Source organism: Haliotis rubra, unplaced genomic scaffold (assembly GCF_003918875.1).
Source record: "Haliotis rubra isolate DU_JTF1 unplaced genomic scaffold, ASM391887v1 Scf813, whole genome shotgun sequence".
Classification (NCBI taxonomy): domain Eukaryota; kingdom Metazoa; phylum Mollusca; class Gastropoda; order Lepetellida; family Haliotidae; genus Haliotis; species Haliotis rubra.
The window spans coordinates 304,412-321,731 of NW_025767539.1; the positions used below are offsets into that span (position 1 = coordinate 304,412).

General features: G+C 44.1%; 2 protein-coding genes and 2 long non-coding RNA genes across 4 annotated transcripts; 1 reads left to right on the top strand and 3 right to left on the bottom strand.

Annotated features, from left to right (window-relative positions):
* Window positions 1-425: 425 nt before the first annotated feature.
* On the bottom strand, window positions 426-1,247 carry LOC124261871 (ankyrin repeat domain-containing protein 17-like). Its single transcript, XM_046696240.1, has one exon. The coding sequence runs from the start codon at window positions 1,245-1,247 to the stop codon at window positions 426-428; it is 822 nt and encodes a 273-aa protein (XP_046552196.1).
* Window positions 1,248-7,183: 5,936 nt separating this feature from the next.
* LOC124261882 lies at window positions 7,184-8,450 on the bottom strand. The gene is made up of 2 exons (XR_006894453.1): window positions 8,262-8,450; window positions 7,184-7,286 (listed from the first exon to the last, which is right to left on the bottom strand). It is a non-coding gene; the product is annotated as an uncharacterized LOC124261882 (long non-coding RNA).
* Window positions 7,283-8,128, top strand: LOC124261883. Its single transcript, XR_006894454.1, has 3 exons — window positions 7,283-7,362; window positions 7,753-7,796; window positions 7,992-8,128. It is a non-coding gene; the product is annotated as an uncharacterized LOC124261883 (long non-coding RNA).
* A 2,336-nt stretch (window positions 8,451-10,786) lies between the features above and the next one.
* LOC124261872 lies at window positions 10,787-16,480 on the bottom strand. The gene is made up of 5 exons (XM_046696241.1): window positions 16,107-16,480; window positions 15,717-15,803; window positions 13,093-15,137; window positions 10,903-11,727; window positions 10,787-10,819 (listed from the first exon to the last, which is right to left on the bottom strand). The coding sequence occupies exons 1-5, from the start codon at window positions 16,393-16,395 to the stop codon at window positions 10,787-10,789; spliced, it is 3,279 nt and encodes a 1,092-aa protein (XP_046552197.1). The 5' UTR covers window positions 16,396-16,480.
* Between the last annotated feature and the right edge of the window lie 840 nt (window positions 16,481-17,320).

Here is a 17,320-nt window from a genome sequence, read left to right on the forward strand (position 1 = left end):
ATTGGTACCAATAGCTGTGGAACACCGATAAGTCAAGTGTCAAATATTTGAAAATACAGTACAAGAAGGTATTATCTTCCAAACATTCACTTAAGACAATGGGCATGTTCAACTTGCATACTGAGATGCTTTGAAAATACATACAAGATTCTTTGTATTTATTTGACAAATTTGACCTCACAAACATCAGATTGTTCAGCTTATTTAGGCATAAGATCATCAAAATCAACAATGTCGTATTACAGGTTTCATTTGAAGTGTTATCTACTGTGTACAAAATTCATGACTTCTTGTTCATACTAATTGTGCATCTTCACAGTGTATCAGTATATTTAAGAATCTATGATGTCCAGAATGATCCTTGACATTCTTAAGTTATTAGGAAACTCCATCGGCTGCCCACCCATTTTACAGATCTTTCTCATTCAACAATTTCCTGACACATTCCTCAAGCATTCCACAATGTCATTGCTTTGCCCTCTCTGAGCGAGAGTAAGGATGCATTCTCTTGTGTCTGAGAGCAAGGCAAGATCTGCCTTGTGGTCCACCAGTACCTGGAAGACATCCTCATGTCCACACTCAGCCGCCATCATCACCGGTGTCAAGTTATACCGACCTCGGACATTGATGTCATAGGACGGGAGCAAATACCCCATACATTGTTTGTTGCCTCCACGACAAGCCAGATGAAGCAGACTGTCTCCAAACTGGTCTGTCTGAACAAGCTCAGGACTGTTGTCATGGCAAACTTTCAACTTTTCAAAAGATCCAGTCACTACCGATCTCATCAGTGTAGTCCAGGGATTCTGCTTCTTCACATATTGTCCATCAGGTGATAATCGTTCTATGATTTGTCTACATCGTCCCTGAAGGACAAGAGTGAACAAATCACCTCCAGTCTCATCAACCAGTGTCAGATCTGCACCTTGTAGTCTCAGGTAGTCAAACACTGCAGACTTTCCAAATATAGATGCTACCATTGCAGGAGCCCACCCTAGTGTGTCTCTGTCATCAATATTAAACCATGGACACACATGTTTCACCATACCAAGGTGCCCACCTACACAAGCAACGTGTAGCAGGCTATTCCCAATATCGTCCAATATTTTGACGGCAGCGTCTCGGGCCACAAGGAAGTCAACTACAGGAATGTGGCCTCCTCTAGCTCTCTCCAGGAGCGGTGTCCGACCGTGAAAACCTCTTGTGTCAATGTCAAAATCGCCTATGACATCTTCAATAATCAACATGTTTCCACCTCTACATGCAGTGTGTAGTGTTGTGTGATTATCATCACCTACACAAACAGGGTTACCTCCACGTTTCAGAAGGAGTTCCCAAATATTGTGTTTTCAACAGAAAGCTGCATTCATTAATAGTGTAAAGCCGTCTTGTCCCCGACAATTGATATCAAAGAATGGAAGCAGATCTTCTACAATGGGACTATTCCACTCTGACATGCCACATGAAAGACGGTGTCATTGTTGTCATCTCTTAGTGTTAGATCAGCTCCCTTTGACAAGAGCATCCTTCTTCCCATGCAAAGCTGCTGCCATCAAAGGTGTCCAGCCCTCTTCTCCCCGACAATTGATGTCAAACAGTGGAAGCAGATCTTCTACAATTCCACTATTTCAACCTGCACATGCTAGATGAAGGAGGGTGTCATTGTAGTCATCTCTTAGTGTAAGATCAGCTCCCTTTGTCTTGAGGAGATCGAAAACATCTCTCTTGCCAAAGAAGAGCTGCTATCATCACTGGTATAACATCCGACTGTGCCCGACAATTGATGTCAAACAGTGGAAGCGGATTCTACAATGCCACTATTTCCACCCTGACATGCCAGATGAAGGGCATTTCTACTGCAGTCATCTCTTAGTGTGAGATCAGCTCCCTTTGACACGAGCAGGTCGACAACATCCTTCTTCCCACACCAAGCTACTGCCATCAAAGGTGTCAAACCCTCTTTTTCCCGACAATTCATGTCAAACAGTGGAATCAGATCTTCTACAATGACACTATTTCCACCCTGACATGCCAGATGAAGGGCATTTCTACTGCAGTCATCTTTTAGTTAGAGATCAGCTCCCTTTGACACGAGCAGGTCGAAAACATCCTTCTTCCCATCCCAAGATGCTGCCATCAAAGGTGTCCAACCCACTTCTCCCCGACAATTGATGTCAAACAGTGGAAGCAGATCTTCTACAATGCCACTATTTCCACCCTGACATGCCAGATGAAGGAAGGTGTTATTTTTGTCATCTCTTAGTGTAAGATCAGCTCCATTTGACACGAGCAGGTCGAAAACATCCTTCTCCTCATACCAAGCTGCTGCCATCAAAGGTGTCAAACCCACATATCCCAGACAATTAATGTCAAACAGTGGAAGCAGATCTTCTACAATGCTACTATTTCCACCTGCACATGCTAGATGAAAGAGGGTGGTATTGTTATCATCTCATTGTGTGATATCAGCTCCCTTTGACACGAGCAGGTCGAGAACATCCTTCTTCTCATACCAAGTTGCATTCATCAAAGGTGTCCAACCCTCTTCTCCCCGACAATTGATGTCAAACAGTGGAAGCAGATCTTCTACAATGCCACTATTTCCACCCTGACATGCCAGATGAAGGGCATTTCTACTGTTGTCATCTTTTAGTGTGAGATCAGCTCCATTTGACACGAGCAGGTCGAAAACATCCTTCTTCTCATACAAAGCTGCTGCCATCAAAGGTGTCAAACCCTCTTCTCCCCGACAATTGATGTCAAACAGTGGAAGCAGATCTTCTACAATGCCACTATTTCCACCCTGACATGCCAGATGAAGGGCATTTCTACTGTTGTCATCTTTTAGTGTGAGATCAGCTCCCTTTGACACGAGCAGGTCGAATACATCCTTCTTCCCATACCGAGCTGCTACCATCAAAGGTGTGCAACCCTCTTTTCCCCGACAACTGATGTCAAACAGTGGAAGTAGATCTTCTACAATGCCACTATTTCCACCCTGACATGCCAGATGAAGGGCATTTCTACTGTTGACATCTTTTAGTGTGAGATCAGTTCCATTTGACACGAGCAGGTCGAAAACATCCTTCTTCCCATACAAAGCTGCTGCCATCAAAGGTGTCCAACCCTCTTCTCCCCGACAATTGATGTCAAACAGTGGAAGCAGATGTTCTACAATGCCACTATTTCCACCCTGACATGCTAGATGAAGGGCATTTCTACTGTTCTCAGCTTTTAGTGTGAGATCAGCTCCCTTTGACACGAGCAGGTCGAATGCATCCTTCTTCCCATATCGAGCTGCTGCCATCAAAGGTGTCAAACCCTCTTTTTCCCGACAATTCATGTCAAACAGTGGAATCAGATCTTCTACAATGACACTGTTTCCACCCTGACATGCCAGATGAAGGGCATTTCTACTGCAGTCATCTTTTAGTTAGAGATCAGCTCCCTTTGACACGAGCAGGTCGAAAACATCCTTCTTCCCATCCCAAGATGCTGCCATCAAAGGTGTCCAACCCACTTCTCCCCGACAATTGATGTCAAACAGTGGAAGCAGATCTTCTACAATTCCACTATTTCAACCTGCACATGCTAGATGAAGGAGGGTGTCATTGTAGTCATCTCTTAGTGTAAGATCAGCTCCCTTTGTCTTGAGGAGATCGAAAAATATCTCTAGCCAAAGAAGAGCTGCTATCATCACTGGTATAACATCCGACTGTGCCCGACAATTGATGTCAAACAGTGGAAGCGGATTCTACAATGCCACTATTTCCACCCTGACATGCCAGATGAAGGGCATTTCTACTGCAGTCATCTCTTAGTGTGAGATCAGCTCCCTTTCACACGAGCAGGTCGACAACATCCTTCTTCCCACACCAAGCTACTGCCATCAAAGGTGTCAAACCCTCTTTTTCCCGACAATTCATGTCAAACAGTGGAATCAGATCTTCTACAATGACACTATTTCCACCCTGACATGCTAGATGAAGGGCATTTCTACTGTTGACATCTTTTAGTGTGAGATCAGCTCCATTTGACACGAGCAGGTCGAAAACATCCTTCTTCCCATACAAAGCTGCTGCCATCAAAGGTGTCCAACCCTCTTCTCCCCGACAATTGATGTCAAACAGTGGAAGCAGATGTTCTACAATGCCACTATTTCCACCCTGACATGCTAGATGAAGGGCATTTCTACTGTTCTCATCTTTTTTAGTTAGAGATCAGCTCCCTTTGACACGAGCAGGTCGAAAGCATCCTTCTTCCCATATCGAGCTGCTGCCATCAAAGGAGTCCAACCCTCTTTTCCCCGACAATTGATGTCAAACAGTGGAAGCAGATCTTCTACAATGCCACTATTTCCACCCTGAGATGTCAGATGAAGGGCATTTCTACTGTTCTCATCTTTTAGTGTGAGATCAGCTCCCTTTGACACGAGCAGGTCGAAAGCATCCTTCTTCCCATATCGAGCTGCTGCCATCAAAGGAGTCCAACCCTCTTTTCCCCGACAATTGATGTCAAACAGTGGAAGCAGATCTTCTACAATGTCACTATTTCCACCTTCACATGCTAGATGAAGGAGGGTGTTATTGTTATCATCTTTTAGTGTGAGATCAGCTCCCTTTGACACGAGCAGGTCGAAAGCATCCTTCTTCCCATACCGAGCTGCTGACATCAAAGGAGTCCAACCCTCTTGTCCCCGACAATTGTGTCAAACAGTGGAAGCAGATCTTCTACAATGTCACTATTTCCACCTACACATGCTAGATGAAGGAGGGTGTTATTGTTATCATCTTTTAGTGTGAGATCAGCTTCCTTTGACATGAGCAGGTCGACAACATCCTTCCTCCCATGCAAAGCTGCTGCCATCAAAGGTGTCAAACCCACATATCCCAGACAATTATTGTCAAACAGTGGAAGCAGATGTTCTACAATGCTACTATTCCCATTTGCACATGCTAGATGAAGGAGGGTGTTATTGTTATCATCTCTTTGTGTGAGATAAGCTCCTTTTGACACGAGCAGGTCGAAAGCATCCTTCTTCCCATACAAAGCTGCTTCCATCAAAGGTGTCCAACCCTCTTGTCCCCGACAATTGATGTCAAACAGTGGAAGCAGATCTTCTACAATGCCACTATTTCCACCCTGACATCCCAGATGAAGGGCATTTCTACTGTTGTCATCTTTTAGTGTGAGATCAGCTCCCTTTGACACGAGCAGGTCGAAAGCATCCTTCTTCCCATACCGAGCTGCCGCCATCAAAGGAGTCCAACCCTCTTGTCCCCGACAATTGATGTCAAACAGTGGAAGCAGATCTTCTACAATGCCACTATTTCCACCCTGACATGTCAGATGAAGGGCATTCCTACTGTTGTCATCTTTTAGTGTGAGATCAGCTCCCTTTGACACGAGCAGGTCGAAAGCATCCTTCTTCCCATACCGAGCTGCCGCCATCAAAGGAGTCCAACCCTCTTGTCCCCGACAATTGATGTCAAACAGTGGAAGCAGATCTTCTACAATGCCACTATTTCCACCTACACATGCTAGATGAAGGAGGGTGTTATTGTTATCATCTTTTAGTGTGAGATCAGCTCCCTTTGACACGAACAGGTCGAAAACATCCTTCTTCCCACACAAAGCTGCTGCCATCAAAGGTGTCCAACCCACATATCCCCGACAATTGATGTCAAACAGTGGAAGCAGATCTTCTACAATGCCACTATTTCCACCCTGACATGCCAGATGAAGGGCATTTTCACTGTTGTCATCTTTTAGTGTGAGATAAGCTCCCTTTGACACGAGCAGGTCGAAAACATCCTTCTTCTCATACCAAGCTGCTGCCATCAAAGGTGTCCAACCCTCTTCTCCCCGACAATTGATGTCAAACAGTGGAAGCAGATCTTCTACAATGCCACTATTTCCACCCTGACATGCCAGATGAAGGGCATTTCTACTGTTGACATCTTTTAGTGTGAGATCAGCTCCATTTGACACGAGCAGGTCGAAAACATCCTTCTTCTCATACCAAGCTGCCTCCATCAAAGGTGTCCAACCCTCTTCTCCCCGACAATTGATGTCAAACAGTGGAAGCAGATCTTCTACAATGCCACTATTTCCACCCTGACATGCCAGATGAAGGGCATTTCTACTGTTGTCATCTTTTAGTGTGAGATCAGCTCCCTTTGACACGAGCAGGTCGAAGACATCCCTATTCTCATACCAAGCTGCTGCCATCAAAGGTGTCCAACCCTCTTGTCCCCGACAATTGATGTCAAACAGTGGAAGTAGATCTTCTACAATGCCACTATTTCCACCTACACATGCTAGATGAAGGGCATTTCTACTGTTGTCATCTTTTAGTGTCAGATTGGCTCCCTTTGACACGAGCAGGTCGACAACATCCTTCTTCCCATACCAAGCTGCTGCCATCAAAGGTGTCCATCAATCTTTTCCTCGACAATTGATGTCAAACAGTGGAAGCAGATCTTCTACAATGCCACTATTTCCACCTACACATGCTAGATGAAGGAGGGTGTTATTGTTATCATCTTTTAGTGTGATATCAGCTCCTTTTGACACGAGCAGGTCGACAACATCCTTCTTCCCATACCGAGCTGCTGCCATCAAAGGTGACCAACCCACATATCCAAGACAATTGATGTCAAACAGTGGAAGCAGATCTTCTACAATGTTACTATTTCCACCTCGACATGCCTGATGAAGGGCATTTTCACTGTTGTCATCTTTTAGTGTCAGATTGGCTCCCTTTGACACGAGCAGGTCGACAACATCCTTCTTCCCACACAAAGCTGCTGCCATCAAAGGTGTGCAACCCTCTTTTCCTCGACAATTGATGTCAAACAGTGGAAGTAGATCTTCTACAATGCCACTATTTCCACCTACACATGCTAGATGAAGGAGGGTGTTATTTCTATCATCTCTTTGTGTGAGATCAGCTCCTTTTGACACGAGCAGGTCGATAGCATCCTTCTTCCCATGCAAAGCTGCTGCCATCAAAGGTGTCGAACCGACTTCACCCCGACAATTAATGTCAAACAGTGGAAGCAGATCTTCTACAATGCCACTATTTCCACCTCCACATGCCACATGAAGGAGGGTGTTATAGTTATCATCTTTTAGTGTGAGATCAGCTCCCTTTGACACGAGCAGGTCGACAACATCGTTCTTCCCACAGAAAGCTGCTGCCATCAAAGGAGTCCAACCCTCTTCTCCCCGACAATTGATGTCAAACAGTGGAAGCATATCTTCTACAATGCCACTATTTCCACCTACACATGCCACATGAAGGGCATTTCTACTCTTCTCATCTTTTAGTGTAAGATCAGCTCCCTTTGACACGAGCAGGTCGAAAACATCCTTCTCCTCATACCAAGCTGCCTCCATCAAAGGTGTCCAACCCTCTTCTCCCCGACAATTGATGTCAAACAGTGGAAGCAGATCTTCTACAGTGCTACTATTTCCACCTACACATGCTAGATGAAAGAGGGTGTTATTTTTATCATCTCTTTGTGTGAGATCAGCTCCTTTTGACACGAGCAGGGCGAAAACATCCTTCTTCCCATACCAAGCTGCTTCCATCAAAGGTGTCCAACCCACATATCCCCGACAATTGATGTCAAACAGTGGAAGCAGATGTTCTACAATGCCACTATTTCCAACCTGAGATGCCACATGAAGGGCATTTCTACTGTTGTCATCTTTTAGTGTGAGATCAGCTCCCTTTGACACGAGCAGGTCGACAACATCCTTCTTCCCATGAAAAGCTGCTACCATCAAAGGTGTGCAACCCACATATCCCCGACAATTGATGTCAAGCAGTGGAAGCAGATGTTCTACAATGTTACTATTTCCACCTGCACATGCTAGATGAAGAAGGGTGTTATTTTTATCATCTCTTTGTGTGAGATCAGCTCCTTTTGACACGAGCAGGGCGAAAAGATCCTTCTTCCCATACCGAGCTGCTGCCATCAAAGGTGTCCAACCCTCTTGTCCCCGACAATTGATGTCAAACAGTGGAAGCAGATCTTCTACAATGCCACTATTTCCACCCTGACATGCCAGATGAAGGGCATTTCTACTCTTCTCATCTTTTAGTGTAAGATCAGCTGCCTTTGACACGAGCAGGTCGAAAACATCCTTCTTCCCATACCAAGCTGCTGCCATCAAAGGTGTCCAACCCTCTTGTCCCCGACAATTGATGTCAAACAGTGGAAGCAGATCGTCTACAATGCCACTATTTCCACCCTGACATGCTAGATGAAGGAGGGTGTTATTTTTGTCATCTCTTAGTGTAAGATCAGCTCCCTTTGACACGAGCAGGTCGACAACATCCTTCTTCCCAAACCCAGCTGCTCCCATCAAAGGTGTCAAACCCTCTTCTTCCCGACAATTGATGTCAAACAGTGGAATCAGATCTTCTACAATGCCACTATTTCCACCCTGACATGCCACATGAAGGGCATTTCTACTCTTCTCATCTTTTAGTGTAAGATCAGCTCCCTTTGATACGAGCAGGTCGAAAACATCCTTCTCCTCATACCAAGCTGCCTCCATCAAAGGTGTCCAACCCTCTTCTCCCCGACAATTGATGTCAAACAGTGGAAGCAGATCTTCTACAGTGCTACTATTTCCACCTACACATGCTAGATGAAAGAGGGTGTTATTTTTATCATCTCTTTGTGTGAGATCAGCTCCTTTTGACACGAGCAGGGCGAAAACATCCTTCTTCCCATACCAAGCTGCTTCCATCAAAGGTGTCCAACCCACATATCCCCGACAATTGATGTCAAACAGTGGAAGCAGATGTTCTACAATGCCACTATTTCCACCCTGACATGCCAGATGAAGGGCATTTCTACTCTTCTCATCTTTTAGTGTAAGATCAGCTGCCTTTGACACGAGCAGGTCGAAAACATCCTTCTTCCCATACCAAGCTGCTGACATCAAAGGTGACCAACCCACATATCCAAGACAATTGATGTCAAACAGTGGAAGCAGATCTTCTACAATGTTACTATTTCCACCTCGACATGCCTGATGAAGGGCATTTTCACTGTTGTCATCTTTTAGTGTCAGATTGGCTCCCTTTGACACGAGCAGGTCGACAACATCCTTCTTCCCACACAAAGCTGCTGCCATCAAAGGTGTGCAACCCTCTTTTCCTCGACAATTGATGTCAAACAGTGGAAGTAGATCTTCTACAATGCCACTATTTCCACCTACACATGCTAGATGAAGGAGGGTGTTATTTCTATCATCTCTTTGTGTGAGATCAGCTCCTTTTGACACGAGCAGGTCGATAGCATCCTTCTTCCCATGCAAAGCTGCTGCCATCAAAGGTGTCGAACCGACTTCACCCCGACAATTAATGTCAAACAGTGGAAGCAGATCTTCTACAATGCCACTATTTCCACCTCCACATGCCACATGAAGGAGGGTGTTATAGTTATCATCTTTTAGTGTGAGATCAGCTCCCTTTGACACGAGCAGGTCGACAACATCGTTCTTCCCACAGAAAGCTGCTGCCATCAAAGGAGTCCAACCCTCTTCTCCCCGACAATTGATGTCAAACAGTGGAAGCATATCTTCTACAATGCCACTATTTCCACCTACACATGCCACATGAAGGGCATTTCTACTCTTCTCATCTTTTAGTGTAAGATCAGCTCCCTTTGATACGAGCAGGTCGAAAACATCCTTCTCCTCATACCAAGCTGCCTCCATCAAAGGTGTCCAACCCTCTTCTCCCCGACAATTGATGTCAAACAGTGGAAGCAGATCTTCTACAGTGCTACTATTTCCACCTACACATGCTAGATGAAAGAGGGTGTTATTTTTATCATCTCTTTGTGTGAGATCAGCTCCTTTTGACACGAGCAGGGCGAAAACATCCTTCTTCCCATACCAAGCTGCTTCCATCAAAGGTGTCCAACCCACATATCCCCGACAATTGATGTCAAACAGTGGAAGCAGATGTTCTACAATGCCACTATTTCCACCCTGACATGCCAGATGAAGGGCATTTCTACTCTTCTCATCTTTTAGTGTAAGATCAACTGCCTTTGACACGAGCAGGTCGAAAACATCCTTCTTCCCATACCAAGCTGCTGCCATCAAAGGTGTCCAACCCTCTTGTCCCCGACAATTGATGTCAAACAGTGGAAGCAGATCGTCTACAATGCCACTATTTCCACCCTGACATGCTAGATGAAGGAGGGTGTTATTTTTGTCATCTCTTAGTGTAAGATCAGCTCCCTTTGACACGAGCAGGTCGACAACATCCTTCTTCCCAAACCCAGCTGCTCCCATCAAAGGTGTCAAACCCTCTTCTTCCCGACAATTGATGTCAAACAGTGGAATCAGATCTTCTACAATGCCACTATTTCCACCCTGACATGCCGCATGAAGAGCATTTCTACTGTAGTCATCTTTTAGTGTGAGATCAGCTCCCTTTGACACGAGCAGGGCGAAAAGATCCTTTTTCCCGCACAAAACTGCTGCCATCAAAGGTGTCCAACCCTCTTCTCCCCGACAATTGATGTCAAACAGTGGAAGCAGATCTTCTACAATGCCACTATTTCCACCTACACATGCTAGATGAAGGAGGGTGTCATTGGTATCATCTCTTAGTGTGAGATCAGCTCCCTTTGACACGAGCAGGTCGACAACATCCTTCTTCTCATGCAAAACTGCTTCCATCAAAGGTGTCCAACCCTCTTCTCCCCGACAATTGATGTCAAACAGTGGAAGCAGATCTTCTACAATGCCACTATTTCCACCCTGACATGCTAGATGAATGAGGCTGTTATTGTTATCATCTTTTAGTGTGAGATCAGCTCCATTTGACACGAGCAGGTCGAAAACATCCTTCTCCTCATACCAAGCTGCCTCCATCAAAGGTGTCCAACCCTCTTCTCCCCGACAATTGATGTCAAACAGTGGAAGCAGATCTTCTACAGTGCTACTATTTCCACCTACACATGCTAGATGAAGGAGGGTGTTATTTTTATCATCTCTTTGTGTGAGATCAGCTCCTTTTGACACGAGCAGGGCGAAAACATCCTTCTTCCCATACCAAGCTGCTTCCATCAAAGGTGTCCAACCCACATATCCCCGACAATTGATGTCAAACAGTGGAAGCAGATGTTCTACAATGCCACTATTTCCAACCTGAGATGCCACATGAAGGGCATTTCTACTCTTCTCATCTTTTAGTGTGAGATCAGCTCCCTTTGACACGAGCAGGTCGACAACATCCTTCTTCCCATGAAAAGCTGCTACCATCAAAGGTGTGCAACCCACATATCCCCGACAATTGATGTCAAACAGTGGAAGCAGATGTTCTACAATGTTACTATTTCCACCTGCACATGCTAGATGAAGAAGGGTGTTATTTTTATCATCTCTTTGTGTGAGATCAGCTCCTTTTGACACGAGCAGGGCGAAAAGATCCTTCTTCCCATACCGAGCTGCTGCCATCAAAGGTGTCCAACCCTCTTGTCCCCGACAATTGATGTCAAACAGTGGAAGCAGATCTTCTACAATGCCACTATTTCCACCCTGACATGCCAGATGAAGGGCATTTCTACTCTTCTCATCTTTTAGTGTAAGATCAGCTGCCTTTGACACGAGCAGGTCGAAAACATCCTTCTTCCCATACCAAGCTGCTGCCATCAAAGGTGTCCAACCCTCTTGTCCCCGACAATTGATGTCAAACAGTGGAAGCAGATCGTCTACAATGCCACTTTTTCCACCCTGACATGCTAGATGAAGGAGGGTGTTATTTTTGTCATCTCTTAGTGTAAGATCAGCTCCCTTTGACACGAGCAGGTCGACAACATCCTTCTTCCCAAACCCAGCTGCTCCCATCAAAGGTGTCAAACCCTCTTCTTCCCGACAATTGATGTCAAACAGTGGAATCAGATCTTCTACAATGCCACTATTTCCACCCTGACATGCCGCATGAAGAGCATTTCTACTGTAGTCATCTTTTAGTGTGAGATCAGCTCCCTTTGACACGAGCAGGGCGAAAAGATCCTTTTTCCCGCACAAAACTGCTGCCATCAAAGGTGTCCAACCCTCTTCTCCCCGACAATTGATGTCAAACAGTGGAAGCAGATCTTCTACAATGCCACTATTTCCACCTACACATGCTAGATGAAGGAGGGTGTCATTGGTATCATCTCTTAGTGTGAGATCAGCTCCCTTTGACACGAGCAGGTCGACAACATCCTTCTTCTCATGCAAAACTGCTTCCATCAAAGGTGTCCAACCCTCTTCTCCCCGACAATTGATGTCAAACAGTGGAAGCAGATCTTCTACAATGCCACTATTTCCACCTACACATGCTAGATGAATGAGGCTGTTATTGTTATCATCTTTTAGTGTGAGATCAGCTCCATTTGACACGAGCAGGTCGAAAACATCCTTCTTCCCATACCAAGCTGCTGACATCAAAGGTGTCCAACCCTCTTCTCCCCGACAATTGATGTCAAACAGTGGAAGCATATCTTCTACAATGCCACTATTTCCACCTACACATGCTAGATGCAGGAGGGTGTCATTGCTGTGATATCTTAGCGTAAGATCAGCTCCCGTTTTCTTGAGGAGATCGAAAACATCTCTCTTGCCAAAGATAGCTGCTATCATCACTGGTATAACATCCGACTTTGTCCGACAATTGATGTCAAACAGTGGAAGCAGATCTTCTACAATGCCACTATTTCCACTTCGACATGCCACATGAAGGACGGTGTTATTGTTATCATCTCTTACTTTGAGATCAGCTCCATTTGACACGAGCAGGTCGAAAGCATCCTTCTTCCCATACCAAGCTGCTGCCATCAAAGGTGTCCAACCCTCTTCTCCCCGACAATTGATGTCAAACAGTGGAAGCAGATCTTCTACAATGCCACTATTTCCACCTACACATGCTAGATGAAGGAGGGTGTTATTGTAGTAATCTCTTAATGTAAGATCAGCTCCCTTTGTCTTGAGGAGTTCGAAAACATCTCTCTTGCCAAAGATAGCTGCTATCATCACTGGTATAACATCCGACTGTGCCCGACAATTGATGTCAAATAGTGGAAGCAGATCTTCTACAATGGGGCTATTTCCACCTTGACTTGCCACATGAAGGAGGGTGTTATTTTTGTCATCTCTTAGTGTAAGATCAGCTCCCTTTGACACGAGCAGGTCGAAAACATCCTTCTTCCCATGCAAAGCTGCTTCCATCACTGGCGTTAGTCCAACGTGTCCCCGACAATTAATGTGAAAGAATGGGAGGGTTTTGCCCTTAGGATATCTTGCATTAATCTCAGTGACTGGAAGGAAGAATTGTGAAAGTCTTACATCCCCTACACTACAGCTGTAACACAAGGCTGAATAAGCTGCTCTCAGAAAGTCGAAGTCTCCAGTCAGATGTTTGATGTTTAATCCTTCGGTAATAAATCCCAAAAATTCTCTTCCAAGTAGACGGAACTCCTTCATCCTAGCAATTTGAAAGACATTTTCACCCACATCATTTTTTGATTCATAGATATCAGCTCCTGCGTTAAGTAAGGCCAATGCAATGTCTTTGTAATTATTGTCTGTGGCAGTCACTAGAGCTTCATTGAGCACACTTTGATGAAGCAGTGACTTATATTTGGAAGATAACAACAACAACACTGCTTCGTTCCCACAGGAAGCACAGGCCTTGAAGGCTTCCATGATCTCTTCGTCTGAAAAATGGTATCCAACATCGAGGATTTTCTCAATCAAGTACTTACTATGTGCATGAACTGCCCAGTACAGTAAGTGCTTCTCTTCTTCCTTTGCATGTAACATGGCAAGCCTTTTTGTGTCCTTCGTATGCAGCAACCGCTTTAATGTATTTGATTTCCTCAGTTTGAGCATCTGGAACACTTTGTCCACTATTTGCTTGTTTTTCAAAATAGGATGTGTAATAGACATACTGTAGTTGCCTTTGGCAACAGCATCCGCCAGTCTGGAGGCAATTTTGTCATAGTAAGCATCTGAGACGTAGATGATGTGGAGGTGATTATCTATTGCAGAGGACTGGACTGGCTGGGTTTGTACACGCTCATAAAGGAATCTGATACTGCAGTGGTTCAGAACGAAGGATGAATTTATTTTGAATAGGGCACACGCACAGGCGTCGTAGATTGTGGGATGTGAAAATCCAAGGATATCTCCATCAGTGAAAAATGTTCCCCTGTAACACCTGATGGCTTTGGCAACTGCAGTCCGTGACGTTACTGACACCACACTTTTTACAGCCTGCAGATTAGCTTCTAAAACATGATTTTTAGATTCCATTTCTACCTGGCTCAAGTTCAGATGATCTTCACACAACAGCATCAGGATGAGAGCAGCGGACTGGTCATTTCCACGTTCCATTATCATGTCAATTTCTCGCCGTAGATAAAGTAGTGGTTTTTGGAAAAATTGTGCAGGTTCTTTTTGAAAACTCAGGAATTCACAAAACAGAGAACATATCAGGGGAAAGCCAAACAAATATTCTCTTTTGTCACAAAGCCTACCAATATCGAGGTTCAGGTCGATGTTATGGTGTTTTAGTTGTTTCTGGAGTATCTTCCTTCTTTCCTCGGGACTGTAATGACACGATGTCATTTTTGTCAAATCAAGAAGCGATGGTCCTGTGAAAAAATAGCATTCTTGGCCATCCAACTTTGCGACTCCACATTCCAGGTTGTACGATTTGGTGGTGAAGACAACAAGAATCGCTGTTTTCAGTTCCTTACTAGATTTGACATCTTCTAAATAATGTTTGAGATTTTGTAGAATGGACCTAAGATGGGGAACGTCAGTTGATAGGCCGACTGTTCCAAATATATCATCCAGTATCAGACAAACTTTCTTTCCACGCAGTTCACAATTCTTCAGCTCAAATTTATCCATATCATCAACAAACACAAGTTCATACCCCTGGTTCCTTAGATCTGCTCCTATCATCAAGGCAATGGACGTTTTTCCTTCACCAGAAGCACCACTTATTGTTACATGACCATACTTCTCCAAGCGCCCCTTCACTGTCCTATAGTTAGCAGTTTTCACACAGACATCTTTGACTCGCTTCAGGTTCATTTGCAGCATATCTACAAGAACAATAGCCATCATTTTTAAACTATACAACCTGCTTCATGTATTTTTTTCTAGCAAGATCTTCTTTTGCCAATAACTAAATCTGATAGATAATAAAATCCGATGTATCTTCTGGGAAGCATACACCAAGAAGACCTAGGGCATCTATCATATCAATAATGTATGCCTGACATCTCGCAGCAACAGCCCACCTGCCAACTGATCAAGTCAACTACCTGAGTTGCCCTGTCCTTTTACAGGAAAACAAGAGCATCGCGAAACTAACAGACGCCATTTTAATCTGACCGTCAACCAAGATGAGAGTTGCATAACTCAGTTATCCTACCACCACACTACAAACTAGATTCATATACAACATTGTTTTCTGCATAAAACCTCCCTCGTTATCATCTGCCTATTATTTTTCTGTTTAGGTATATCACCATGTGCTATGCTGTTGTAAAAGAAATGTTACATTTCGAGAACAGATAGGTTTAAATCCTTAAGTCAGCCCTTTGAGTCAGACATCTGCTAGATGCCTCAGTTTGGCTCCATAACAATTAAATGTTTCTCCAATAAAACACCATTATTACCTGACTTCATTATTCCATCATTCTGACCTCCAACAGATAAGCTGACATCAGAAGAGTCCTGTACTATGATGCCTTTGAAGTCAGACCCTGGAATAAGAGTAGAAACAGCATGTGAGTAGATTGCAATGAAACTTTCCCTAGCTTTGTCGTTGCCTTATTGAAAGTGTATAACCCTTGTAAGATAATTATGTCATTTTGGGAAGGAGACAACAATAAGAGGAACCAACGGTGCCTACTCCCTATCACGTTTTAAATAATAAAATGTGTTTCGTAAACACATGCATTTGATATAGGTGTTTATTAAATATGGTGAACAAAACGGAGTGTTGGACTCTGATAACTCGATATCTCAGTTGTCTCGATTTTGTTTGTGATAAACATTCCACTTGCCTGCAGTGATTTTAGTAGACACCGCTTGCCTTTCTCGTCTCTCAGAAACAGCCATGGAACCACTCCCCGCACTGGCCTGACGCTCAACCACTTCTGATGATGCTACCATGTCCATGGAGAATGTCCTCTCACCTTGTGTTCCTTGGGGAACGACATCAACATCATTGTCATTACCAGGTTGTGCTCCTTCTGATGATGCCAGGTTGTTCTTTGTGAAAGTTTCATCACCATCTGTCTCACTTTCCCTGTCAGGACGTTCAGATTCTGTCTCCCTCTGATTCCTCGACATGTCTGAAAACCAATGTTAGAAACATTAACCTAATCATCAAGTGAAACTAAAATTGATAAACCAACTGTTTCATCAAGTTATGACGGACACCGTTTGGGCTGGAAGTTTGATCATAACATGTTTTGGTATCTTAGCCACAGACAGACAAACAGACAGACAGACAGACATACAGACAAATTTACACACATACATACACACAATCATACATACACATACATACATACGCACAATCATACATACACACACGCACATACATACATTATACTCGTATAGATATGCATATACAGAGATAGACAAGAGCACGCATGATAAATATCCCCATATACATATATATCGCGTACGCTTCCATGTTACAGACCGGTGAAGATCCGGGGTAGAATAGGTCTTCAGCAACCCATGCTTGCTGTAAAAGGCGACTATGCTTGTCATAAGAGGCGACTAACGGGATCGGGTGGTCAGGCTCGCTGAATTGGTTGACACATGTCATCGGTTCCTAATGTCAAATTTTCAAGGGTTCTAAATGAATCAATAGATGGGTCCATTTTGTTGTTGATTTTAAAAGGGGGAATGTTTAATCAAAGTCCCTATGAATGTTTGCTTCTTCAAAGAAAGAGAACCACTAGATAAATTTTGAATAGCTTGCATGTGTTGTAAAGTAAGTAAAATATTATGATCTGTGGTTATTGATGGAGGTTCCATTCTGGGAGCTACAACTGTGTTAAGGTTTGGTCCCATGACAGTCTCTAGTAAGTTCATCATTGATCAACGTGAGGGTCGGTCTAAATGCTGCTGGGAAGTGACACAGGAAGAAGGGCTCTGTAAGTCCTCATGATCCCCAGTAAGGTGGTCTCAGTTTGGTTACTGGTCTTTCATTGGTATTAATTAAGGGGGGTAATATAATTGTCACCTATTTTGAGTTATTCTA

Coding starts and splice junctions, on each gene's coding strand:
- LOC124261871 (XM_046696240.1), bottom strand. CDS start 1,247: ATGTTGATTATTGAAGATGTCATAGGCGATTTTGACATTGACACAAGA.
- LOC124261872 (XM_046696241.1), bottom strand. CDS start 16,395: ATGTCGAGGAATCAGAGGGAGACAGAATCTGAACGTCCTGACAGGGAA. Junction 15,804..16,106: donor GTCTACTAAAATCACTGCAG/GCAAGTGGAATG, acceptor CTCTTATTCCAG/GGTCTGACTTCAAAGGCATC. Junction 10,820..10,902: donor GGACACCTTTGATGGAGGCA/GCTTGGTATGAG, acceptor TAACAATAACAG/CCTCATTCATCTAGCATGTC.